Raw genomic sequence first — 27,792 nt, forward strand, 5'->3', positions numbered from 1 at the left:
AGAGAAGAGCACACCAATTGGTTGTCTGCTGCCAAACAGCCATGAAAGCATACATATAAGTAATATTATATAGACTGAACACATTATATGTAACAATACACACACACATATATATGCATCTACATACATACATGCAATAACAATTAGTAAAAAGAGGCCATGAATTTGAAGGAGAGAAGAGGGGTATATGTAAGGGTTTAGAGGGTGGAAAGGAAGGGAGAAATGTTGTAATTAAACTATAACCTCAAAAAGAAAAGAAAAAAAAATCTATTAGAGGGCTTTTTCAGATATGAAGGACAGGTCACTCAGGCAGTCTTTTGAGGGGATTCTAAGAGCTCCCATGAGCCTGGCATCAAGTGAAGGCTTCACATGACACTCGAATGACCCAACCACAGGATGTGCCCATTGTTACCACTGCACAGGCCTAGGCAGCACATGGGGCTCAGGTACCTCCAGTCCTCTGGTCAGCCCCATGGCTGGGAGTTCACATCTCACAGCCTCTCCAACACTTGCTTTGGCCTTTTGTGATGATGCAGTTCTGTGGAGTCCCATGGTATCCTGTGTGGAGGTTTTACCTCAGGAAGACCAAGGTTAGATGGTGCCTTCTCTCACACATTTATGGAAATTTGCACTTTATCTTTGGGGCAAGGTCAATTACAATACTTTTACCCCCTTTATTATCCTTGGTGACTTTTACTTATTAATGGAACTTTTTATTTATCCTATATATCAATAATTTATTTACTTCATATATAAACCCTTTACCAGATAATAAATATTCCAGCTATTTTCCTCAACTGTGGTACTTCGACCACAGATTGGAGATTGACTGACTGAGGAGACCAGGAATGAAGAAACAACAGATGTATCTACAGAAAAGCCAGGATTGGGTGGCCAGTGCACTATGATGGAGACACTAAGCAACCAGTTATTATACAGCTGAATGAGGAAGCAGATTAGCTAATCTTGGTAGGGATCACTATAGGGCAGCAGACTCATGCTACAATTATCTGGGAGGAGAGTGCTGTGTTAATTAATACTCTCTGCACACACTGTCAACATCCACACTCCAAACAGGGGAAGGCTTTGCCATTCTCCTAAGCCCCAGGAAAGACTTGCCATTTCCATTGGTTTGAGAAATTGGGGTCCTTGACATGATTTACCAATCTTTCCTTTAGACAGCACTTTGAAACATCATTTTATTTGTTTGTTTACATATTTATTTATCTAACTGTATATGTGTTTGTGTGCATGTGAATGGGTGCACATATGCCTTAACATGTGTGTGGAAATCAGAGGACAACTTTAGGGACCTGGTTCTCTCTTTCCACCGTGTGGATCCCAAGGTTCAAACACAGGTCATAATGCTACTCAGCAAGCACCTCAACCCACTAAGCCATCTTGCTGACCTCTAGACAGCACTTATCACACAAATCCTAAGAGATCCTTTCTTATGCTAAGTTCACGAAGGGTCCTGTTATCTTGTAACAAAATTATCCTTTGCATTTTGACTTAAGAGTACATTTGAAGTGGTTTTGGTGGATAGTAACAGGTTTCAGCCCATACTACTGCATAACTAGTTGGCCTGCCATCACTTACTAGGAGGTCTTTACTTCTTTCTCGTCTGCACTCCAGTGTCGACCACATATGTGAGTCTCTGTGGTTGCTCTAATTCTGTTCATCAGTTTGTCTACCCTGGGCCAATCCTATGCTGTCTAATACTGCAGCTTCATGATAAGTCTTGCTATGTGGCACTATACAACTTCCAATTTCTTGCCTTCCAATCTGTCAATATTATATTGACCATTCTCAACCTTCTACATTTCCACAAATATTTCAAAACTGTCCCAATTTACACAAGAGTGCTGCTAGGATTCCCCTTGACACTGCCCTAAATCTATAGCTAAATTTAGAAAGCTGACATCTTTACAAGAACCTGATGTCGCCTCACGTTTCTTTTATTGGATTTACACCCAGGTAGATGCTGCTTCTTCCTCCTCTTCCGTCCCCTCCTTTATTGGTGAAATTATTAAGGCCACTCCACGTAGTTAAAAGGAGATTTATTTAATGGCATAACTTACAAATTAAGGGATAGGTAGGTCGCGGAGTCTGGGGAAGGTGTATCGCAGTCCAGCAGTGTTCTCTGGAGCTCTGCTTGACCCACCTCCACCATCCAGGGTCCCAGACTCGAGAGCGCTCCCCGATCCAGATCTCGGGTCCTCAGGCGCCTCCCTTTGCCCCGCCTTGTAGGCGTGACAGTTGCCGAAGTCTCAATGGGGGTTGGAACTTCCAGATCAAAGCTGGAATGGCTACCCACTACATCTCCCCCTTTTTGTCTAAATAAGAAAGTTCTAACCTAATACAAGACTATATACAAAGGAATGGTTATCAAATATTGTCCAGGAATAATGAGGGATAATGACCTAGATAAGATGGAACTACAACCAATGCAAACAATATCAAGCAAGAAACACATACTAAAATCCACAGAAGTATAGAGCATAGGTAAATGGCATGTTACAAAGATCATTCCAAAAGGTGTCCTATCCTAAAGAACCTGAATCTAATACTTAATATGTTCTATCTACTAAGTTGTAACTATAACTGCTAGTCTTCAATCCCATCAAAGACCTGAGAAGGAATATAATGGTACCCTCCAGCAGGAAGTAGTAAGAAAAGCTACGCCCAAATTCCCAAATATACCAAGCTAGCTTTAGAGATGGAATTGGCTCACTCCCCCTCTAAACCCAGACATATTGCTTAAAAAAAATGGTTAAGAGATTCTTGTGTCCCAAATCAGAAGAGCCCTCTGGTATGGGACAGAGAAAAACCAATATTTTTATTTAAAACAGGCTGATTATAAATACAATCTCTAAAAAAAAGGGGGGGATAGTTTAGATATGATAGGATAAAAGGGTAGATTAATGAACCTACTTTTAAAGAGTAACAACTTGTTTAAAATGTCTTACATTGCTATAGATTTTAGTTTATTGGTACAAATTTAAACTTAATTTTGTTATACTGTATATATATTTCTATTCTTGTGTGAGGTATTATGTTTATGTAACTCATTTAAAATTGTAATGGATAATTAAAAAATAGATTAATAGTCATCTATGATAATCATATTTGTAGCCATGTTAGTTAAGTCTTCTAGGTATACATAGATATATTTCAGATAGATAGGTAGTCTTCAAACACTTCAAAGACCTACAGAATATGGCATTTAAAATGTTTTAAAAATTTAGACTTTCTGGACAGTGAGACATGTCTGCTCCTGATAGCACCAATTTACTTCAGAGAAGAGTATGGGCATCAAAGACACTCCATATGGAGTTTATCTTCACCTTGACAAAATAGCCATTTGGACAAGAAACTGTTCTTGCCTGGACTTCTTGATCAACTTGACATACAGGACCCATAGAAAGGTAACCACTGAACTTTGCTTGACAAAATGGTCCTTCAGGTTCCTGATTTACAGGGAAAACTACAAGACATTCTACAGGACACAAAAAAAAAAGTAAATGAGAGACTCTAGGCCTGTGGGCTAAAGACTGATGCCCCAACTTTACAAGAGAAGTTTGAATGACTGTCCAGGCTGTCAGCTGTCTCTGTCTACCCTACAAGACTCCTGAAAGTTGCTTACATCCTTCTCCCATTTCTCAGGTAGTATTATATCCTTCTGAGGTCTTTGATGTGTAAGACTAGATACTTACAATTTTCCTTAGTTATGGTAAAAGATAAGTTAGATATAAAACCTTAAACTCACAAATATAAGATAGATATCTTCTTTTATATTGTAACTATAATTCTTACTCGATAATTATTTTGTTATATGTAATATTACTATGTTAAAGTTAAAACCTTCCTTTTTAAAAAAGAAAAAAAGGGGAAGTGCTGTGGATATCGCTCTATATAAATAAAGCACTGATTGGCCAGTGACCAGGCAGGAAGTATAGGTGGGACAAGGAGAGAGGAGAATTGAGGAAGGAAGAAGGAAAGGGAGAGCAGCTGGAGCCACCGCCAAGACAAGGAAGATGTAAAGTACTGGTAAGCCACGAGCCACGTGGCAAAGTAAAGATTAATAGAAATGGGCTGAATATAAGAGTGAGAGCTAGACAATGATAGGCCTGAGCTAATGGCCAAGCAGTTTAAATAATGTAAGAGTCTGTATGTTTATTTTATAAGTGGGCTCTGGGACTGGCAGGACTTGGCGGTGGGAGCTGGAGAAAAATTCTCCAGCTACACTCCTTCTCTTCTTCTCCCCTGCTGTCTTCAGTCAAACTCAGGATGTTGCGCACACCACCACTGAGCTCCAGAAGCTCCTTGGCATAGTGTGGATACAGTTTTGTTCAGCATGTCCACATTCCACAAGTCTGCTGCTGATACACAAATGTGCCCACTAGTGCTAAAGCCCTGTGACAGTTACACCTGTACCTTGCCCAACTTTCTGTCTCTGCAGTGTCTAGCACATGGCTTTAGGTAATGTTTTAGGAAGAGACCCTCAAAATATGTTTAGCCGAGAATAGTTAGGGGAGCAGGCTGGATTAAGACCTAGTACTTCTAGCCGGGCGGTGGTGGCGCACGCCTTTAATCCCAGTACTCAGGAGGCAGAGCCAGGCGGATCTCTGTGAGTTCGAGGCCAGCCTGGACTACCAAGTGAGTTCCAGTAAAGGCGCAAAGCTACACAGAGAAACCCTGTCTCGAAAAACCAAAAAAAAAAAAAAAAAAAGACCTAGTACTTCAATGCTGCATCTCATTCCTAAGCTTTGAGAGAGTATGTCATTAAAGTATCTTAAAGATGCCAAGTTTAATAACTTCCTATTTTGTAATGTAATGCGCATATTAGAGAGACTGAAAACTTTGACAACAGGAAAAGAGAAGTGGAAACTGTCAGTTGCTCTGTTGCTCAGAGGTGACTCTTTGGAACTTTTTTTCTGCTTATATAGTTGTAGTTAGTGTTAAGTCCATTTTTGTGCCACTTTTTCCCCACTTGATGCTAAAATAAAAGCGTGTTTGCTATTGACAACTATTTGTAAGTAGTTGCATCTTCAGTAGCATTAAGATTCCCTCCCTTAGATGAACATGGATGTTACAAAGACTTCATGTGACAAGCAGAGTCCTTATCTAGATCAGTTTCAGAAGACAAAATCATAACTTTGGGCTTTAACTAGAGCAAATAAAGATCATTCTCTTATGAAGATAGCAGCTGCTACAGTGGTGTTTTCCCCTTGAACTCTGTGTACATTCTAAAGACAAGTATGTTTACTAGTGCAAGCTCTGGAGTTGGTCCTCTGGGGAACTGAGGGAGGATATAGGTTCAGGGCCCTACACCACATGGGTGGAGCCATGATCAAAACCAGGCAACTGGATCCCAGTCTGTCACAGAAAAATGTAAACAACGGCTGGGTCTGTGCTCAGGGGGAGGGTGCCTGCCTACCATGCACAAAGCCTTGATTCAATCTCAGCACTACATAAAAACAGCCACAATGGCACATACTTGCAACCCCAGCACCTGGGGGATAAATACAGGATGATCAGAAGTTCAAGGCTATCCTTGGCAACATAATAAGATTGAGGTCAGCCTGGAATACACAAGAACTTGGTTTTTTTTAAAAAAAAAAAAAAAAAAAAAAAAAAACTCAAACAAGAACAAGAAAAAGAAAAACCCAAGCAACCAAGTAAACCGAAGCAGTATTCTTATAATTATTGCATTTACATGGACTTATGAGGGCCCAGCGGGAAACCCAATACATAAAAAACAAAACAAAAAAACCCAGAAGCCATGAACTCCCTCCCTGCTAAGGGAACACCCTTGAGGGTGGGGACTCTATGAAATGCTCTTCTGGTCATGACAGGCCTCTGTAGCTATGGTCACCTGCACAAGATTAACCCACAAGATAGGTCAACGTTCCAGCAGACGGTACTAACTGGATTCAGTCGGTTACAAAGGAAAGGAAAGAACACAAAGGTGGGAGAGGCTGTGCGGGGGGACAAGAAGGGGCATGGGAGGAAGAACTCAGGAGTGAATATATTCAAGATGCACTGTATATACGTACGCAATTGCCTAAGAATAAAGATATTCAACAAGAAAAATAAAAGAAGCATGAAAATAAGTATCTGATGGTAAGGAAGAACCTTAGGTAAGGAAAGTCATCAATCCCTAAGAGAAGCCCAGCAGATGTGGACTCCCAATATCAGACCCCTGCTTTCATGCCTAGATTGAAAACCTGTAGCCTTCTGCATCATGCAACCAGTGCACCAGAGGTTCATCACCAAGGACTGTGGATGCAAACAATTCTGCCTCCTCCCTAGACCCTGCTTTCCCAAGAGTCTTATTTCACAAGTCAAACCCCAGCAGTTCATGAAAGCCTGTGTCAAAGGAAATCAATTAGGTTATGTCCATTTTAGAGAAAGAAACCTGAGGCCCACATTCTCTTCAGCAGGCAGTTTCCAGGGCTGGCTGTGAGTCTGATGCCTTGGACTCTACATGCCTCTGGGATGTTTCTATTGGGAAATCCAGAAACTTGTCCACAAGCTGGACTGGGAGAAGGGGTACACAGCATGACAGGAGAACTGGAAATTCATCCCCAAATCACATTCACCTCCAGATCCTAACATCTTAGGTATGGGAGAGAAGTGAGGGACACTGTGTCTGTTTGGACTACTCGGCACCTGAGATCTTCGAGACAGTCATCAGAAAGTCTCATTCTAGGCCTTGAACTCATCTGGTCAGTGTCCAGCATTCTGGCCAGTAGAACCAAGAGGCCACCTGTAGGATTAGGGGAAGGTTTTGACAGCGTGATTCTAGTGAATCACCCCCCAGGGACACCAAACCAGGCCAGAGAGTGGGACAGGGCCTAGGATACAAGGTGGGGGTGTAGGCAGGGCCATCTGCCCTAGAAAAAGCCACAGCTCCTGCATAGGGCTCTATTTTAAAAAGTCTGGCCAGGAGTGCCTCTTTGGTTCCCCTGTGATTTGTATTTGCTGACCACTTACTATGTGTCTGGCTGTACACTGGACCTGCCTTCATGAAGCATATGTACACATGAGGAAAGACAAGCAGATGGACACAAACTAAGACAGTTTCTTTTTTTTTTTAAAGTTTTTTAATGAATCATTTCTTTTTATGTGCACTTGTGTTTTGCCTGCATGTATATCTGAGGGTATCAGATATACATGCAGATCTGGAGTTATAGACAGTTGTGAAGCTGTCAAGTGGATGCTGGGAATTGAACCTGGGTCCTCTGGAAAAGCAGCCAGTGCGCTTAACCACTGAGCCTTTTCTCCAACCCTAAGACAATTTCTTAGGGCAAAATGACAAGCCTATGGAACCCTGGCCAGCTCCCTGGGGATCTAACTCAAAATGAGGATGAAGCTTGGAGAAGCTACAAGACCCGGTAACTAATCCACTCCCCGAAGGAACAGAGAGGACATAATAGCATGAGACTCTCACTGGTTAAAGCCACTGGGGCAATCTGTATCAAAGCAGCCATAACTTAAGGCTAGAGCTAGGGATTTGAATGGGCAGGAAGAAAAGGAGGGGGAGCTGAAGTGAAGAGAGCAAAGGTACAGACAGACGGCACGTGGATATGTGCTGGTGAGTGAGAGAAGGGCCATCATGGTAAGAACCTCGGATTCCAGCAGGTGCCACAGTAACCCACCAGGGTATGGCAGCTGTCTTGAGCGGCTGCCCCCTCCAGGGTGACCCTCCTTTACCCTCTCCAATTCTTCACCTTCCTTGATCATAAAGGACCCTTACTGTTTGCAGCATAAAGTCTCAATTCCCTAGCGTGGTTCTTAAGGCTCACTGGGATCTAGCCCTGGTGCCTAGGGTCCTAGACCTTACTGAACAATTGGCTCTCTGCCAGCACAAGCTACTCACCCAACCTTTCAGGAGACTTTCTCAAGGCAGTTTCCTGAGTCTGAGATATTCCCTCCCCTCCTACCCATCCCTGCCACCCCACTACCTGGAGGTAACTACTCAATTTTTAGGTCCTGCTGGGCTGCAATTGGTGGGGTCTGTCTGCTCAATGCGCAGGGACAGAGTCTAAAGTACTTTGAGGCCTATAAGAATTTAGCCTTCACATAGGACACTTGGCTGACCTGGCACCTGAGATCCCCAAGTTCTCAGTGCTGTCTCAGCCAAAGGTGAGTATCCCAGGCTGGGGCCAGCTGCACAGCTCCCATTCTTTGGGTGAGAGATGCTTTCTCATTCTCTGCGCTCTAGCAAGAGTAGAGCTGGTTTCATCCAAGGACCCAGGGAGTGAGCGAACAGGCAAGGCAAGTAAGTGAGCAGGGCTTGAACAATGAGAACAACAAGCACCCTTGGCCTTAGCTCAAAGATGGCATGTGCCCTAGACTGAAAGGGACATTCGGGACTTCTGACAACATTGAGAAAAGGAGGTCTTACTGGGGGGTGAATAGGATTGGGATCATGTATAAAACTGACAAAAAGCTTAGAAAAGAGAGGGAACTCTATTCCCATCTGGATGGCTCGGCTCACAGACAGACAGTGCCCAGAACCTGCTGAGAATGAGAGCAGGGGGAAGGAGGCAGACTCCTGACAGCTGGGTCTAAGCGCCTGCCCTCTGCCATGGTCTAGCTAGAACATACCACTCAGTAACAAGAGCCGATTGACTCCACTAGCACTTAAGGCAATTTAGCAGGATCCATCACTTGGACCAGGACTCTTGACACTACACAGTGACTAGAATGAAGGCCATGATAGAACCACCAAGGTTCTATCAGTTTGTGGGCTCACAGTCCCGCTTTCCAAATAACATGTCAGTAGCAGTCAAAGGACTCCATCAGTAGAGGTTCTGCTTAGTGATAAACATTTGTCAGTTAATGTCACAGTCTTGTCACTAGTCTGGGCAATAAGGTGGCCAATGAGGTGTCTGGAATAACTACCTGACTATTCCATCTGCCCTTCACTAAATGACTGACCCAACTTGGTAGGTAAATAGCTCAGGTACAGTTTTTCACTATTAGCAAAAGTAAAACCCCGTGACATAGCAAAGTTTCTTTCCAGTTTGTAAGATGGGTGTGCTGTGACGGAAAGAGTATTGTTTTTCTTTTCTTTTTTCTTTTTTTGGTTTTTTGAGACAGAGTTCTTCTGTGTAACAGCCCCGGCTTTCCTGGAACTCACTCTGTAGACCATGCTGTCCTCGAACTCACAGAGATTCGCCTGCCTCTGCCTCCCACGTGCTGAGATTAAAGACATGTGCCACCACCACCTGGCTGAAAAGAGTATTTTTAAAGCAGAGGTTGGGCATGTATGTCATGGTGATGTCTGTAATCCCAGCACTTAGGAGCAAGAGTTTGAGGACAGCCAGAGCAAGACCTTGTCTCTTTCCCCTTACACCTCTGTACCCCTGCAGAAAGAAATATAAAAACCAACAACTAAAGAACTCTATTCTCAATTTTCTCAAAATCTTAACATCTCATTCCACCAAGACTGTGCTAGATCAGGGGAAGAATGTACTGGAGTCCAGGCTCGGTGGTGCATGCCTAGAATCCCTATCTAACTAAAGACTAAGGAAGGAGGATCATGAATTCTAGACCAACCTGGACTATGGAAAGACCACAGTTTTTTTTGTTTGTTTGTTTTGTTTTGTTTTGTTTTGTTGTTTTGGTTTGGCTTTGTTTTAAAGGATTTGGGACTATCACTTATAACTAGGACGGTGATTTGTGATGGATTCCTCAAATCTTTCCTGGTTTTAGCACTGAAAGTCCTATATCCTGGGATACGCCCCCTAGTATCTCCCAGTGCAGGACAAACTTTTAGTGTCCATCACCCTACATGTCAGAAAGCCTCTTCCTATTCACAGCCTTGCTTCCTATAGCCACCAACCCGAGCCGGATCTGCCACAAACCTGACTATGGTGCCCACAATGTGGCTGTGCCATATGATGATTCTTTCCCTTTTGGGGGACTCTGAGCTAGTGTTTCCTCCTCCAGAAAGATTCTAAGAAGAGATTCTACAGACCTCTGGGCCTGCTGCAGTTCCTGCATTTGCCATACTGTAGAATCTTGACTCCACTGTGGCCTTCTAGGGGCAGCCAGCAGACTCCCCCAGGGAACTAGCTGCTCTGTACCCCAGAGTCTTACTACCACAGCCAGACCAAGGGTGGCACAAGCACTGGGGTAGGCACAAGCTGTCTGTGGTACCCTTTTGCAAGTCACCTTGGAAGCTCTAAGCTCCGTGCCAATCAATTCTCAGGTCCCTGAGCCTGTGATGGCAATTAAACAGATCAGCCTGACCTAAGGCAGGCAAGCTCTTTTTCCAGTGGCCTTCACAATGAACCTGAGAAGTTCCTGGGATATTGGGAAGAAACCTGAGGCCCCTTACATTCCCAGATGTGCACTGGTTGGACAGCAAAGATGCCCATTGACTATGACATGCAGCCCAGTTAAAAGTGTCCTCAAACTGAGAGTTTTATCCAGAAAGACAGTATAACAAGGAAACTAGAATCAAGATCTGACTGACAGTCTTCAGCTGTTCCACCTTGGGACAGGTGATCTAAGCTTCCTGAATCTTGGCCCTCGTGTCTATATAATGGAAACCATAAAAGAAAACAGGAACTCTTTAGCAAGACAAAGTAACACAATAAATGGGAAATTAAAGTGGCTACAGCCAGAGCTAAGGGAGAGTCAGCTGCAGGTGCTTGGGCAGGCCCAGCCCCTCAGGATGCACCCTCCCCTTCACAGCCATATCCACCCACACATTCCTCAAATCCTTCAGCCACTCATCCACACCACACTCCCTTTCTGGGCCATCTGCCATTTCCTTTAAGATTTCTGTATCCCTACCAACCCCCCTTTTTGCCCTCGACCTCTTTCCTCTCCTTGGCTTCTCTCTCCACCCCCAAACCATCCTGCTCTCCACACTTGGAGAGCCATAAACATTTACTAAATGCTTGCTCTATGACAGAAGCCATTCTATAGCCCTGGGATCAAATGAGAAGCCCCCATCTAATTTTTAGCTCATCAATCCTTTCTAGGGACCCCTGCCTTCCTTTCTATTGTTACCTCACCATCCTCCCATCCCCTCCTTTACTTAGCATTAAAAACCCTGTGGGCTCCCCTCTGAAAAGAAGCTGTTTCCTTACCCCCCCTTTAGCCCCCCATCTCCAGTTCTCTCCCTGAAGTTCCTCCTCCTCGAAGGTCTCTATCTTCTACCACTCTCTCAATTTGCGCTCCCCCCCCCCAATCCCGAGGCTCTGCCTGAATATTCTGCAACTCTTGCCCAATTTATTCTTTTTCTTTTTCTTCTTCTTCCTTTCCATTCTTTAAGTATCCACTGAGTTCTTACTGTGCACTGGGCACGTGCTACATCCTGGAAATACAACTGCAAAGAAACCAAGCAGCCTCTTACGCCTTGGAAGTATCAGTTTAACAAAAGCTAGAAAGAAACCACAGAGCCATAGAAGACAGCAGGAGTATGATGAATGAAACCACTAGACAGAAAGGAACTGGGGTGGGCTGGGAAGGCTTGGCTACCATGATTAGCCACTTGCTGTGTATCAATACTGGGTCAATCACTTTGCATGCACAGCATCATCCAATCCTTCTACAGTTCATAGTTCCCAACTGGTAATGGTAAACTGGAAAAGCAAAGAGATAAAATATGACCAAGGCCACAGTCATTAAGTGGCCGAGTCAGAATCTGAACACAGGTCTAACTCCTAAGCTAGCCTCTTCTGCGTATGTTCCTGTATCCCCAGGACTCTGTCAGCCACCTGTCCTCTCCCTAAGTGCTACTGCTGACTATCCCTCTAGAGTTCCTTCTGAAAATATTTCGTTCTTTTAATCACTGTTCTTTTTAGAGCACTTGTATATGTTCCGAGCGTTTTGTTCATTCTCTTATCCACCCAATCCTAAAAATAACCACAGAAAGTAGTACTGTCACTCTTCGTTTTACAGCTAAGGAAACTGAAGCTTAAATGCATACTGCTAAATTCGAACCCAGATCTGGCCGATTCTGGGGCCTCTGGCCTTTAAACTATCCATCCAAGAAGAAGTGCCACCCCAAGACGCTCAGTGGCCACCGTCTGCCCCCCATCAGGACAACTCCAGTCCACAAACCGAAAACTCATCAATGCCCTTACTTTTCAGGTTGGGGGTCTAGAGACTGAAAAGTCACACGACTTGTCCAAGGTCACAGGGCCAGGAGCGACAGGGTCAGGGTTCGAAGCCAGGTGCCCTGACTCCAAAGCCTCGCGGATAACCAGCACAGTACCCTCCGGCGGCGACCCTGTCCACCTCGTACCTCGGTGCCCAGCGAGCCAAGCCCGCGTCTGGGCGTCCGCGCCCGGCCCCGCGGCCTCCCCGCCGCGCGCCCCGCACACTCACTTCAGGTGGTCCAAGGAGTGGATGTTGCGGGAGGACTTGCCGTGGCCCCCGCCCACCCAGCTCCGCGAGCGGCCAAACATGTCCGCAGCCCAGCCCCGTCGCCCGCCTCAGGTTTTCATGTCCGATCCGCCCAGCGGCCCGGCGTCCGCGGCGACATCTCAAGCTCAGCCGGCAGCGGCGGGGGCGGCGGAGAGACCGCCAAGCACCTTCCTCCCCGGCCCACAGCCCGGCACTGACATTCAGCCGGAACCGGCCGTTCGACCGCCGCGCTTTACGGCCGCCGTCGCGAGGAACTCTGGGAAATGAAGTTCTCGAGTGAGGCACCGGGCGACAGGACTCTGCGAACGGACTACAAGGGCCGGCATAACTCGCGCGGCCACCCAAAAGAGGCAGGGCAAGAGGCGGTGAGGAGGCGGGACACGGGTCGGGGGTGGGGTGAGGGACAGTGAAGGGAGTGGGAGGGGGCGGTGAAGGGGGGGCGGGAACGGAAAACGTGTGGGCAGAGCTTTGGGGGACAGTTTGCTGAAAGTGGGAGAAAACACTCTTCGTAATTAGAAAAAGAAGAGTGTGCCCTGAAACCCCAGTTACTAGAGATTCTGAGTCAAGAGGTGTAAGTTGGAGATTTGGCGAGGTTTAGTTTTCTTAAATTAAAAAAAATATTATTATTATTTGTGTGTGTGTGTGTGTGTGTGTGTGTGTGTGTGTGTGTGTGGTGTGTGTGTGTGTGTGAAAGTCAGAGTACAACTTTCGAAAGTAGGTTCTTGCCTTCCACCATTTGGGTTCTGGGAATTGAACTCAGGTCTTCAGACTTGGCAACAAGTATCTTTTAACTTCTAAGTCATTTTGAAGGTCCTAATTCTCTTTCAGTTTTGTAAAGGATTGGAATGTGGCTTGTGCATTATGGGTTCAACCTTCAATATCACAATAGTAATAATTAAATAAAAATAAAGACATTGGGTGGTGCATATTATATGTCACTATCCTAAGTGATTTACTATTTAATGCTCACAACTCTATGAGGTAGATGCTCTTATTAACCTCATTTTACAATCCAGGAAACTGAACTGTGGAACAGCCAGACACTTACCATTTGGCAGAGGCATGATTCAAGCCCAGGTGTGCTTATGTGCTTCTGTCAACAAAACAAATCAGTAGCATTCTTTGTTTATCCATAAAACCCTTTTCCTTTTGCACTTCAGTCTTACAACATTTTGGAAAGGTGCAAACAGCAATGTACCAAAGCTAAACACAATGTACTTTCAGAGGCTTCTTCTGGTCTTCATCCAAAATCCATGCCATTTCCCAAACTAACACATTAAGAAAGAAAGGAGCCGGGCGGTGGTGGCGCACGCCTTTAATCCCAGCACTCGGGAGGCAGAGGCAGGTGGATCTCTGTGAGTTCGAGGCCAGCCTGGGCTACCAAGTGAGTTCCAGGAAAGGCACAAAGTTACACAGAGAAACCCTGTCTCGAAAAACCAAAAAAAAAAAAAAAAAAAAAAAAAAGAAAGAAAGGAAACTCCATGCTTTCTATGTGAGCTTACACAAACCTGAATTTCCCTCTCATGTTGAAAGTGGGGACCTCTGTGGGAAGCAAGACTTTGTGGCTTAGCACCCACTCATTTGCTCATTTCTGTAGCTCATAGCTATTTAATTCCTGTGGTAGCTCATTAACTGTCCGAAGAAAGGAATTGAGTCAGGGGCCAATGTTCTCTCCAGTGCCAAACAAGATTTGGCACATAGTGGGTTTTTAACAAACATCGATAGAGTGAATAAATGATGGTTTGCTTTGCTTCCAAGAATTGGAGAAATGGAGGCCAGTGCCAGGTTAATGGTTTCGTCTGTAATTGAGTTAGAGAGGCAATAACAGCCATGAAAGAACAAGAGCAAGTCTGACCCCCAAAGAAAATGAACCAGGCTCAGCAGCTTTGAGGATCCACTTCTCTGGAATCTGGTTTCCTCCTGCATAATGCATTGCCTTGTCCAGTTCCTATGAAGCTAACTGTGACCTTAAAGACTTATTAAGAGCTGGGGATAGGCTGGGCATTGTGGCAGAGGCCTTAATCCCAGCACTCGGGAGGCAAAGGCAGGTGGAACGCTGTGAGTTCCAGGCTAGCCTGGTCTGTAGCCAGTTTCAGGCCAGCCAGAGGCTACATAGTGAGCCTCTTTGTTTGTTTGTTCATTTGTTTGTTTTTTCAAGAACTGAAGATGTAGCTCTTGCCTACGTCTTGCACACACAGGACCCTGGTTTTGATCTCCAGCTGTTTAAACTCCCAGGGAAGGCACAGGTGTTGTCTGTGACAGAGGAATCTGAACAGACGTTTTCAATTACTTTAGCATTAGTTTTTAACTTAGTATTTTTTAACATGGACTACAAAGTAAAAAGAAACAATAAGCAACCTTGCCGGCGGAAGATTGAACCTGCCTGTGGTGCTCTCCATTCGGGAGTCAGGAACCCTAATAATGCAGATCTTGCGACAGCTCTCAGAAGCATTCACTGGTTTTTCTTACTCTACCGTGAAAAGGAAATAAATAAATAAAAGCGCCTTGGAAATATCTAAGATTTTCAGTGGAATTGCCGACATCCCTTCTCTACTTGGCTTCATTTAAAATGGGTAAACTGAGTTCCAAAGAGGTGAGGCTCAGTATCTAAGCGCTAGGTGCAGAGGGTGGGGAGCATCAGCTTCAGGTGAGCAATTTAGAGACTGATGCACCTCCCTGGGGCGGAGCGAGTACCCGCCCCCGGACCGCTCGAGCCAATGAGCGTGGAGCATTGAGCTAGCCAATGAATGCGGGTGAGCATGCGACTGGCCAATGAGCGCAGAGCCTATGGATAGGCGGTGCTGGACAGCTGCATAGCTACGCCGCGGCCGCAGCGACGGGCAGAGAGCCTGCGGGGGCGCGGACCCGGCTGGAGAAGAGGCAGGCGGGGCGACAGCGGGGACCCGGCCTCGACTCTGAGCTGCGGCGGGCGTGCGCGAGTGCGGCGCACTGAGAGAGCCCCTGGCCACTTCTGGGGGCGCCCTGAGGGGCGAGCGGCCCGATCCCGGGGCGCTGTGACCCGGCCCCGAGCATCTCGGGGGTCAAGGCGCGTCTTCGGAGGCCGCCCGGGGCCCAGCGCTGCCGCCACCGAGCCCCGGGGCGCCCCCTGGATGGCCGAGCTGCCCCCTCGCCGGCCGCCCGGGCGCCGCAGCGGCTGAGGTCGCTGGGATCGCCCGGCAGCCGCCCCCACCGCCGGCCCCTGCATGCCCGGCGCCCGGGTCGCAGCCCACCTGGACGCTCTGGGCCCTCTGGTCTCCTACGTGCAGCCACCGTTGCTGCCCTCTATGTTCTACGTGGGCCTGTTCTTCGTCAATGTGCTGATCCTCTACTACGCCTTCCTCATGGAATACATCGTCCTCAACGTGGGCCTCGTCTTCCTGCCCGAGGACTTGGACCAGGCTCTGGTGGACCTCGGCGTACTCTCCGACCCCGGCTCTGGCCTCTATGATGCCGACTCGGAGCTCGACGTCTTTGATGGATATTTGGAGTAAGGTCTTGACTACTGTGCCCCACTTGCCTTCCACCATCCGTAACTCTTGGCCTGGACCAGCCCTCCATATCATGCCACTGCCACTAGTTGGGGGCACCATCTGGACCGGGATGGGACCCCAGGAAGAGGCCCGTAAGTGCCCTTGAGATGGGGATGTATTGTACGGGAGGGAGAAGGTGATGTTCTTCCTCAAGCCTCTGATTTCTCTGGCCACCTCCTCTAGGTCTAACTCGAACGCTAGGAATAGTGGAGTCTGGAGAGATTCCCCCAAGGAAGGGGACCCAGGATCTACATTAACATTTGGAGTAATCTTGCAATTTACCCTCATAACTTGTGCGAAAGGATTTGTACCCAAACCTTTTGAGGTGGAGATGTCAGCTGCTCTCCCTAGTCTCAGCCTGTGGTTGGTGACCTTGGGGTTTGGGGAATTCTTACTTGTCCTAGAAGGATAGACTGCTGTCATAAGAGGCATTGGTCACTTTTGTTCTGTGGCCTCCTGCGGGACTAGTTAAACTCAGGGGCCTCAGAAAAAAAAGGCTGGGAGAATGGAAGCCTTCAGCAAACAACGCCGCACTTCCTTTTGGCAGTGCGGCTGCTGCTGTATTTGGAGTCAGGTTTCAGGGCTCCTGGGTTGATCCGCAGCTCAGAACTGCAGAGACTGTCAGTTTCGTAGGCTGCCTCTGTGGAACAGGCAGGCCGTCCTAAGCTACAGCTGACTTTGTCTGTAGAATTTGAAAGGCCTGGAGGGACCATAGGGTCAACAGAAGGAACAACAGGATGGTTGGCACTAAAGACCTGCCTCTGGCCTTCTGCCAGAAGCTTTGTTGTAGCTAGAGGTAGAGTAATGTGAGTCCAGGGAGGAGTGAGACTGGCTGAAGTCTCCCAAGCAAAGGGGACAGCTGGGCTATGTGAGAGAGAACGTTTGTGCCAGGCAAGCTGTTGGGTCCAGCTGTAGGACAGGCCTAGCCTATAGCTGGGTAGTGCTGGGACTTGGCATGGCAATGAGGGACTATGGAGCTGGTGGGCAGGGGATCCTTTTAGATAACAGACACTAAATCCCTCACCCCAAAGAGGCAGTCACCCCTCCTCTCCTGTGTTACCTGATTGCCAACATTGCCATAAGAGGGTATCTTAATTTGAGATACTATTCCAGAATACCACGGCTCAAACAGCAAACATTTCATTCTCATAGTTTTCCAAAGGGCACTAATCCTACCAGAGGACTCCACCCTTGTGACCTAATCACCCAACACCGTCACTGCAGGCACAGGACTTTGATCCACTCTCGTGACCTAATCACTCCCAACACCATCACTTCAGGACCAGGGTTTCAGCGTTGGAGTTTGGAGAACACTCCCAACACCATCACTTCAGGACCAGGGTTTCAGCGGTGGAGTTTGGAGAACACTCAGTCTGTCTGTTGTAGAGAGAGTGCACAGTTAGCAGGAGATAGTGGGGACAAAGCGAGATATCTTTGAAGACCTCTTTGGTTCAGTTTAGTGACAGCTTCACAGGAGCCAAGTGCAAGGCAGGGCATGTGCCCGCTGCTCCACATTCCTGCCAACCTGACTTCCAGTCTTTCCTTGAACAAATGCCGATTTGTTGAGTAATCGGTGAGCAAAGACAGATGGAACCTGGCACAGGCCTGCGATGAGGAATGCGAGTGGGCACCCGGAAACGCAGGGAGGGCTTTAGGGGCTCTGCTGCTGTGTTCACTGCTGGTCGCACAGCATCTGGTCTCTGGCAGATGCTCTGTGAGGACTGACCGTGAGAGGAGACTAGGGACGAGCTGCTTTAATTAGAGGGTCAGAGAAGGCCTCTCTGAAGGGATGAAAAATGAGTTGAGCCCCAAATTGAAAGAAGGAGGCAGACGGAGAGCTCTGGGGCAAAGCAGTCTGAGCAGAGGGAATTGCTAGTGCCCAGACCTGGGGAGAGGAGAAGGATGGCTCATTGAGCAGCTAAAACAGAGGCTGGCGTCACAGAAGCATCAAAGAGGGCAATGGTGGGCCTGAGACGTCATGGCCAAGAGCAGTTAGCATCCAGTGAAGGTCCCAGGCAGGGTGTGACATCACAGTGTGTCCGTCTCGTTCTCTGAAGATGACTGGCAGCCATGAGCAGAATGCGCTAAAGGGCAAGTGTAGGAGCAAGGAAGCCGTGAGGAGGCTGTCCACCCAGAGGTGACGGGGGACTGGACAAGACACTAATGACATGGGGAAACAAGCACACACCGTCAATACCTAACAGAGAGAACCTCTGGGATCCATTCAGAACCCGAGTAGAGACCACATACACTCCTGGTTCTAGGCCCTCTGTGCTCACTCACTCATGTAGTCATTCAACAAGCATTGGCCCTTCTTTTCTCACAGAGTCTAGGCTGTGCCCCTGTGGTCCTAAGCTGCATCTCTGTCCCTGAGCCAAATAGACTCTCTGACAGTATAACTTGGTAAAAAAAAAAAAAAACTGTCTTATTTTATCTTCTTACTATATCAACAGAAACACTCCTGCCTCCAAATGAAAACATTGGCATATTCTAAGCTGAAAACCAAAGCCCAAATGCTTTGACATATTTTGCAGCAAAAGCTGTCTGAGCAGAAACACCAAGAAGCATTTCTTTGGGACACTCTTGCCTGACCCTGGGGGTAGGAAGGATGAGGGTTATAGAAAATCCCCCCACCCAGAGCCGGAGACTAATGAAACCCACACACTACACTATGTGTCCCCCAACCCAAGCTAGAAGACCTTGGTCCCAGGGCCAGAAGGGCCAGACCCAGAGGCTGCTGGAGGGATGACCGGTAGCGACCTGGAGTGAAGAGACCCAGCCTCAACTCCTGGCCCCTTTCTATAAGCAGAGGAGCCCCGGGGACCAGGCATGCTTGTTCCCCCTCATGCTCACATGACATCAGGAAACAGTAGGAAAGGGCATGCACACAGGACATGCCAGGTAGTGTCAGCATGACAAAGAACACCCACTTTTGCTCCTTGGGTCCCCCACCTCTTGAGTCTACCCACGTAATTCAGCTTCTCATACGTTTATTGAGCACTTATTTGAGGAGTCGATGTAGAGTCGGGGTGAAGAGCAGTAACTCCAAATCCACATTTCCTAGATTCAAATCGCAGGCCTAGCCACAGTTTTGGGAATGCCGTTTATCTTCACATGTTGGTGGCCTCTTTTATAAAACAGGAGTAATAAAAATCTACCTTGTTGAGAGGACGAAGAGTTGGACCTCCCCCTGTCCCCCATGTGGTAACTGGCCCATGAACATCAGCCTCTGTTACTGACAGATAGGTGCCTTCTGGAGCCAACTGCCTTCAACCGCCTTGGGCATGAATATTTATGGCCCATGACTAACAAAAGGACTGGATCAGGGAACATGCCCATTGGTGTACACACACACACACACACACACACACACACACACACACACACACACAGAGTCGATCTCTGCCTTCCTGCCTATCCGGGCCCTAGAGACTTTTCCTCATGCCCATAGTCCCCAGGGCACTGGTTCTGGAGTTCTGGAGAGTGATTTCTAGAGTGTTCAAGTGTGGTGCAGGGGAGTAGGGAATGAAGCTCCTTGCTTGCTGGGAGAGAAGACTAGGTACATGCCTGGGAGCCTTAGGTGTGGGGCTGGGGGTGCTGACAGTTCATCTTCAGGTTAGAGAGGGCAGCTTAGCCTGCTTGATTATTTCAGAGTCCTGACAGGTGGCAGGTGCCTACTGGACCTCCCTTGGCACATGAGATGCTGTGGAAGAGACACTGTCTCTGGCCTGGGAATGGGGATGTTGTAGAGTGTGTGTAGCCTGGTAGAGTGTGACTGTGGAATAAGGATGACTGACTCCTTGATCTGGCTTCCTGCCAGCTCAGGTGGCTCAACTGGGGACCACAGCTGCTTTCTTAGCCTCCCTTGGCAGACTGTAACCTGTACTATCAACAGAATACCCAGCTGAGCATGCCACTGCCCAATTAGGATGCCCACTACTTCCATGGGGGCACCCATATACTCAGACCCACAGGTATCCTGTGGAGCTGGGTCAGGGTGAGGGTCAGCAGGAAGGAAGATGAGGCTATTGTCTAGACAAGAGGATGTAGAGGTGTGGGATGCAGGTGCATGCCCTGATCTGCTGTGAGACAACCAGAGGGTTCCCTGGTCACAGTGCTGCAGCAGTTCTGGCCATCCCTTTGGGAAGAAAAGGACTCCAGGCCAGCTGAGAATCCAGTGAGAATCCAATGGTCCCATGCTCTTGGCTCTGAGAGTCCAGCCAGAAAAGTGGGGCCTACATTGCACCCTCCTCCCTGCCTTGGGATCTGTGTAGCTCGATGAAGAACAGGTAGGCTCCTGTCAGCATCACTGCTGCCTTCATCCTGGATGGCAAAGAGCACCAGCTGCATCGGGAAACCAAATCCCATTGAAAGAGAAGGACTTTTTTTTTTTTTTTTTTTTTTTTGAGACAGGGTCTCATGTGCCCGGCTAGCTCAGTCGGTAGAGCATGAGATAGGGTCTCATTATGTAGCTCCAACTGGCCTCAAACTCAGGATCTTCTTGCTTCTGCCTCCTGATTGCTGAGTTAACCCAGCCTTGCAAATAAAGAAACTGAAGACCAGAAAGTGAATGGCCCAGAGAACAAGGCCAAATAAGACAGCAGTGTCTCCTGCACAGCACAATGGCCACCAGGGAGCAGAAGAGCCTCCCATGAGCATCTGTCTCCCATGTCCCCCTCCAGCACCAACTTACAGTCTCTCTGAGCCCATTTCCTCTACATGCTTCTTCCTTTTTTCCTGAAAAGACTTAGAAAAATGTAAAAATTCCACACTCACAGCAAAGATTCAAGAAAAGTATAAAGAACTTCTGTGCTCCCCTCACAGAGCCTGCCAGCCAGCATTCTGTTCATGTGCTGAGTGCAAGCGTCTTCTCTGTGCACACACAAGCATGGACCTGCACACACACATACTCATGTGGACAGTCATGTCCTAAACCACGAGTGCATTGCAGACATGACATTCCTTTGTTCCTGAATGGTTTGCTCTATTTTCCTAAAACAAGGATGTACTTGGCATCCATAGCACCATTGTCAAGAATAGCAAAATGTTTTTGAGATGGACTGCTTCTGTAACCAAGACTGGCCTATGACTCCTGGCTCCCCTGCTCTACCTCCTGAACCCTGGGATGGCAGGTGGGTACCACCACGCCTGGCTGGAATCAGAAACTTCAACAGGGATCCAACCCTGGGAGCACTCTGATCCATGGCTTTATTCACAAATATATCTGTCCCAGAAATGTCCTTTAATGATAAAAATGCGGGATTTGTGGCCACTGCCTTCTTTATTCTGGACCAGCTCCTGAGTCTGTCTACATCTTGGTGACCCTGGCAGTTTCGAGAGACACTGGCATTTGTGGGCTGTCTCTGCCTGGGATCATCAAGTGTCTATGCTCTGGATTCCATTCAAGTGATGCGTGATGCAGTCTTAGCAGGAAGGCCACAGAAGAGTGTCCTCGGTACAGCACTTTGAGAGGCACACATCACCTGCCTTATTTCTGCAGTCCTGTTAACCTTGGTGATGTCAGCCCGGCCTCTCCACTGTTGAGTTACTGCTTTTCTTTTTATAGTTTAACTTTAATAATGCCAGTTTTAGTGCTTCATTTGTTTAAAAAAAAAAAAGTCTCCTTTTTTATGTGGGCTTTTTGTTTGTTTTTGTTTCTTTGAGACAAATAGTTCAGGCTGGCTTTGTACTCACTCTTTAGCCAAGGATGCCCTTGGACCTCTTATCTCGCTGCTTCTAGCTCCCAAATACTGGGATTTTGGTCATGGGTCCCTACCCTTGTTCTGTGCTAATAGATGGGCACCACAGTACCCAGTTTATGTGGTGCTGGAATAGAATCCAGGGCTTCGTGGATACTGGGAAAGCACTCTACCAACCGGACTATAGCCCTAGACCCTCTGGACTTAATTTGACTTATTTTTTTGGTGTTTCTGGTGATCCAACCCTGTGCCTCACACATCCTAAACACACACCCTCCTGCTAAGGTACACCCCCCAGACTGATCTATGGATCTATTTTTAAAAGAATGCTATGTCACTGTGAGAAGAAAGCCACCCTCTCCTGGCAAGGTGAAAATAAGCACCAAAGTCATTAACTTCTGGCCAAGTGGTAAAGCTGGCAGTGCCAAAGGCCAGGACTAGCTTTATGCTTTGAACTACTACTACTGGCTAAAGATTCCTGGCACCAAAGTGGAACTTTCTCTGCAAAGTAGTAAGGCTTGACCAAGAGTGCAGAGCAATGTGTGTTTGTTATGGAGGTGAGGTGATTCCCGCCAGCTCATGTGACCCCTAAAATTGTTTCCTAGAGTTTTTGCAGTCACATTTGGGGTTTAAGTCTCGGTTCTACAAACATTTTTGACAAGTGACATCACCTCCCCCAGGCCTCGGTTTCCTTCTCTGTGAAAAGGGAATAATGGTACCTGCTTAGGGGCTTGCAGTGACTCAGTGGGTTGGAGACTGATGTAGAGTTGTGTGCAGCACCATATGGTGTGTTAGACCCAGGGGACCCCTAGTTCCAGAAGCCTTCCCCCTTTCCTGGCATTCCTTGCTCTTCTGGCACCAGTAACCAGTAGAGAGCATCACTGTGGACTGCCTGTGAAACAGCTGGAGATGTTTGGTACCCACTGAGTGTTAACTGATGCTGGTGCCCTGCAGCCGTCATCTCGGGTCCCAAAAGGAAGGCCTTCCCAGGCTTCCTGCCTGGTAGGAAACTTGACTGGGAGGTTAGAACTGGGTGCCCCTCCCACATCTTCATAGCTTCCCTGGAGTGTCACCTGGTGATGTTGTCTAGGAAGGGCTCATTAAATAGTGAGGGAAACTGAGGCTTGGAGGAAGGTTCAGTGACTCATCTTAGATGCCCAGCTGTGAGGTAGTGCATTGGCCCTCATGCCATCCCCACTTGCCCAGGAAGGTACCAGAGGAGTCAGGCTCATGGTGCCCTGACCTTCTTGCTTTTGCCTTTCTCTGCTCCAGGCATGGAGCAGATGAGTGGCTTCCTCTGGCTCTTTAGCATGTCCACGTTACCTTTGTTATGACAAGTGCTGTTTTTCTCCATAGTTATGATATAAACATTCCCCTTGAGACTTCTAGTTGTGGTAGCACATGCCAATCCCAGTACACAGGAGCCTGAGGCAAGAGGATCACGAATTTGAAGCCAGCCTACGGCTATATAGTGGGACTGCACATCAAAACAATAAAAATGCTCTTGAATTGGGTCAGGTGAAGTGGCAAGTAACTCCAGTTTCAGCACTGGGAAGGCAGAGGCAGAAGCATCAGAGTTCCAGTGCAGCCAGGCTACACAGTGAAACTCTGTCTCAGGGGGAAAAAGAGCTGCAGAAAAACTACATTGTTGGGGCTTGTGAGATGGCTCCGCTGGTAAAGGTACTTGCTGCCGAGCTGGTGACCTGATTAGAGCCCCAGAACACACATGTGGAAGGAGAGACCAGACTCGTGAGTTATCCCTGCCCTCTGCACTCGTGCCAAGGCAGGAGATGAAAACCATTTTAGTCTTGCACCAGTTCCCAAGGGCATCTCATTACTGTACTCGAATATTGTAGAATCCAAAACATTCTGGTCCAGGCATTCTAGATATGAGATACTCAACCTGTCTAAATAAGTGATGTCCAGGTGATGTGTCACAAGCCTTAGGAGCTTTGGGCAGACAAACGCAGGGGAGTCAGGGACAACTTCAGACACACTGTAGATGGCCCATAGTGATGAGCACTCACAGCCAACGCGGCATTGGAATTCAGGCCCAAGAAGCTGGTTCTCATCAGGGACTGACCTGTGTGTGTGCAGACAGGAAGTTCCTTTCCTCTTCTGTCTTTGCAGCTGCTAAGGAAGTGGCCAGATTGCCACCACACCCTTGGCCGTGAGCCAGATGGCCCCCTGCTGCACAGTCTACCTCCAGTGCAGAGATCCCGGATGTCTGCCAAGCGTTTGGGCATGTAGAGAAAGAGGGATGCACAGTGAGTTTCTAGAAGGCTGTCTGTAAGAGAAGCACTAAGTCCATAGCCTCAAGAAGGCTGATTTCTGTTCTTTCCGCCTACTCCCTCAACTATTATTTCTTACAGTTCTTGGTGTGTGCAGGGGTGGGCATGTGCATGCCATGGTGCACGGGTGGTCAGAGGAAAACTTGTAGAAGTTGGTTTTTTCCTTCCACCATGTGGGTCCTGGGGGTCACACTCAAGAGATCAGGCTTGGTGGCAAGTTCCTTTATCAGCTGAGCCACCTTGCTGGCCCCTGAATTATTCTTTATATAGTTGTTTTCTTTAAATCTATTTTTTTTTTTTTTTTTTGGTTTTTCGAGACAGGGTTTCTCTGTATAGTTTTGTGCCTTTCCTGGAACTCACTTTGTAGACCAGGCTATCCTCGAACTCAGAGATCCGCCTGCCTCTACCTCCCGAGTGCTGGGATTAAAGGCGTGTGCCACCACCACCCGGCTTAAATCTACTTTTTAGAAGATTTGTTTATTATGTGTATGTTCCTATTTGAGAGCATGGCATGTAGGAGACCAGGGAGGTCAGAAGAGGGCCCTGGATTCTCTGGAACTGAAGTTAGGTAGTTGTGATACACCATGTGAGTTCTGGGGACAGAACTTGGGTGCCCTTCAAGACCAGCAAGTGCTCTTAACCACTGAACCATCTCTCCAGTCCTTAAATTGGCTTTTAAGAGTTAAAAAGTTCTTTGGGAGGAGAGGAGCTTGTGTGAACAGGCACCTATCATCATCGGCTGTAACTAAGAGACTCAGCAGATGCACTGACGTCAACAGTATCCACTAAAACCTATGGCAAGGTGTGGGTACAGGGACAGAGCACCTGTGACAGCAGGCTCAGTCATACTAGCATGCTGAGACTGTGTAGTCACAAGGACTGGCAGGGAGTGAGGCCTCCTGGTGGCTCCTCCCACCTGGCTGGGGCACCCAGCATTTGGCCTCCAGGAGGGTGAATCTCAGTAGACTACTATGCCTCAGGCTTCTGACCTTGAAGGCTTTCCACAGCACCATGTCTCCCGCAGGGTCCTTGGAGGGAAGAGCTGGAAGAGCAGCTACATGGGCTCTGGTGTGACAGGACAAGTCTCAGAAAGTCTTTCTAGAAGGTCCAGCGTAGCTGTAGCCCCTCTTCCCACGGGTTCTGTGGGCAGGTGGGAAGGGGCCAGAGGGGAGGAGGGTCTGTCTGTGGAGGGGCAGCGGGAACTAGGGGAGGTTTCTGAGCCATGGTAGAATGTGTCCCCAGCTGGCCTTTAGTAAATGAGTCTGACAGACTCAGCATATGACTCCTACCCGTACCCTGTTCAGAACTGAGGAGGCAGCTAAGCCCAGTCTCCCCATGGGTGTCCTTCCTGCGAGCACAGCCCTGTGTGGACCTCCACCCATGCCCACAGCCTTGTCCCATCATTGGTAGGACTACTTCAAGCTGAAGTTGCTCACAACTCAGCACAGTGCCTGGCACCTGTCTTCTAGTTTGGGGCCCAGCATGGAACACACTGGTGTGCAAACAGGCTCATACTAGATGGCCCAGCCTGGCCTCAGACTCACTCAGTCCTTACTCTGTAGCCAGGCTGGCCTCTAACCGGCATTCTCTGGCCTTAGCTCCCTAGTGCTGGAATCACAGGGCCAGGGTACCACACCTGGGCAGATTTCAGTGCTTCAGAGCTGAGCATCTTTCAACAGTATCTTACGCTTTTGGGCCTTGATGTCTTCATCTGCCCAAAAGACATAACAACACCAACTCATGGGCTGGTAAGGAGGGTAGAGGTGGCCATGGGCCTAAGTGCTTATTTGGGAGGAGATCTCAGGAACTCGTGTGGAGATTGGGAAGTGAGACCAGCAAGGTGGAGCAGATGGGCACTGAGCAGGCTGCCACTGTAGTCTGGGGCTCAGTCCTGCTCAGGAGCCCCGGGAGCCAGAGTGGGCATAAGATGTGCCTCATGTCACCCCAGGTACTGGTGAGGGTTTGGGATGTTGGTACACTACCTTCCTGGCAGTCCCTGGTGGAAAGCAACTTGCTGTGGAAGGCATTAGTGATCCAGTTCTTGCAGCTGATCACAGCCAGGCATTCTCTGGAAGCAGACCAAGGCACCCAGGGCTGGGGAAGGTAGGTGGAAGGAAGTCACATGACAAGAGCGCCAGGTGTGGTGACAACCAGACTGTGATTGTCCCCATTTGTTACCAGTCTGACAGCTCTGCCTGTCCTACTTGTGCAGCTGCAGGCCACTCACCCTGCTTCTCTGAGCCTCTGTTTTGCAGTCTATAAAGTGGGGAGAGGCATGGTTCCTGGTGGAATGGCTATGCCTGCTTTGTGGCTCTTGGAAACAGGTGGGCAACAATTTTAGCAGCCATGGTGACTGGAGGTGCTATCTGGTTGGTGGCAGCTAAATATGTGATGCCCGTGGTAGCCCCACACAGCCCTGGGTGTTATTCAGCAGTACACACTGCGTGTTTCACATGCAGTGATCATTCCATCTGATGATCAGTGGTGTTTGTAGAGGGAAGAATCTGAGGACCGAAAAGACAGGGACCTGGGTACCTCACTGTTGTAGAGATGCTGGTGACAGCTAAACATGGGATTGAGGGGATTGGAGGAGAGAGCCTGCCGCAGGGCCAGGACTTACAAGTGATGCTGTATCATGGCAAGAGGAGCCAAGTGGGGACAAGAGATGTCACTTGACAAGCTGCATCAAGGGAGCCTTCCTGTAAGCACAGTGCTTTTCGGGTGAGATGGGAGGCACCGCCCACTCCCTGGAGCTTGTTCAGCTGCCCCTGCTTGACCTCCCTTCTGGCTGAGCTCCCCCTCCAGCCCCAGCATCTCTCTCCCTCTCCTGATCACCTGGACAGCCCTTCTCTCCCATGGAAAACTACCCTCGCTCCCCAGGATCTCAGAAGAGAAGCAAATCCATTAGTAAGAACTTGGAATAAAAGCTACAGGGAGCTAGGAATGTAGCTCAGTTGGTAGAATGCTTGCTCAGCAAAGAGAGAGGGAAAAAAGCATCGGCAGCCTGAGCATGGGTCTTCTGGAGAGTCCGAGACCTTAGGATCAGAACAAGGCTTCCTCGCCCCACCCGAGCCTCGGGGAGGCACCCCCGGGGCCAGTGGTGCAGTGGCCCTGTTGATGACTGTCCTTTGTCTTTTTGGTTAGGCCTGCTCGTGCCAACACCCGGGTTCCCGCCCCAACCAAGGAGTATGCCAGGAGAGGTGGGGACCCAGTGCCAAGATGGGAGAGTTGCCAGGCCCTACAGGAAGGAGAAGGGCTCCAAAGGCCTCACCTACCACCCCGTTCTCAGACGTCCTGGATCTGGCTTGTGACTCTCCACCTTTGTGATGGATGTTCACAGGGACCTAGCCAGAGGTCACCTCTCTGCACTTCACCCCCCAACTGCACCTGCCTCCCTCCCTTAACCTCTGGGAAGGACACGGAGAGCGGAAGTGGGATGCAAACAGACTCATACTTAGGCCACTCCCTCCAGCGTCGTTTGGTGCGGTTGAGCCTTAAGCCTGGGTAGGCTTCAGACCCAAGACTGTTGATCATAGTTTCAGGGAGTCACTCTGAAGAAGGCTGTGCCAGGGCCCAGGCGGGGTTTAGCCTCTCCAGGTTGACAGAACTGAGATGCCGCAATGGGGAAGAAATCTATTTTTGGAAGTGTGAGTGGTGTGGGAAGTGTGAGTGGTGCAGATACTTGATTTCCATAAACCTGTAAAAGCAATACTTAGAGGCTGACTTATTTCATTAAAAAATGTAAGCAATGCCAACCCCTCTTGCCCTTGTCTGGTTGCTGGTTTTTGTTTGTTTGTTTTGAATTTTGGAAATGGGGCATTATGGCTGACAGTTGACAAAAAAGTCAGATGGCCCATTCTGGAGATGCAGCAGGGA

The 27,792-nt window shown here is 48.2% G+C and overlaps 2 protein-coding genes across 6 annotated transcripts in view; one reads left to right on the plus strand and one right to left on the minus strand.

The window, feature by feature from the left end:
- The window catches only part of Clec16a (C-type lectin domain containing 16A), a 223,779-nt gene extending 211,145 nt beyond the window's left edge, over window positions 1-12,634 (minus strand). For 4 of the 5 annotated variants that reach the window (XM_059269996.1, XM_059269997.1, XM_059269994.1 and 1 more), the window contains exon 1: window positions 12,358-12,634. In XM_059269996.1, coding sequence (XP_059125979.1) covers window positions 12,358-12,437 — 80 coding nt within the window. In that variant the 5' untranslated portion in view covers window positions 12,438-12,634. Of the gene's footprint in view, window positions 1-12,113; window positions 12,236-12,357 lie in introns of those variants that run through there. The other variant, XM_059269998.1, reaches the window with a different exon arrangement.
- Window positions 12,635-15,569: 2,935 nt separating this feature from the next.
- On the plus strand, window positions 15,570-27,671 carry Dexi (Dexi homolog). The gene is made up of 2 exons (XM_059270000.1): window positions 15,570-16,018; window positions 27,061-27,671. The coding sequence occupies exon 1, from the start codon at window positions 15,600-15,602 to the stop codon at window positions 15,885-15,887; it is 288 nt and encodes a 95-aa protein (XP_059125983.1). The 5' UTR covers window positions 15,570-15,599; the 3' UTR covers window positions 15,888-16,018; window positions 27,061-27,671.
- Window positions 27,672-27,792: the final 121 nt, after the last annotated feature.

Source organism: Peromyscus eremicus, chromosome 8a (genome assembly GCF_949786415.1).
Source record: "Peromyscus eremicus chromosome 8a, PerEre_H2_v1, whole genome shotgun sequence".
Lineage (NCBI taxonomy): Eukaryota > Metazoa > Chordata > Mammalia > Rodentia > Cricetidae > Peromyscus > Peromyscus eremicus.

What these genes read in the sequence shown, in the direction of transcription:
- Dexi (XM_059270000.1), top strand. Translation starts at nt 15,600, where the DNA reads ATGCCCGGCGCCCGGGTCGCAGCCCACCTGGACGCTCTGGGCCCTCTG.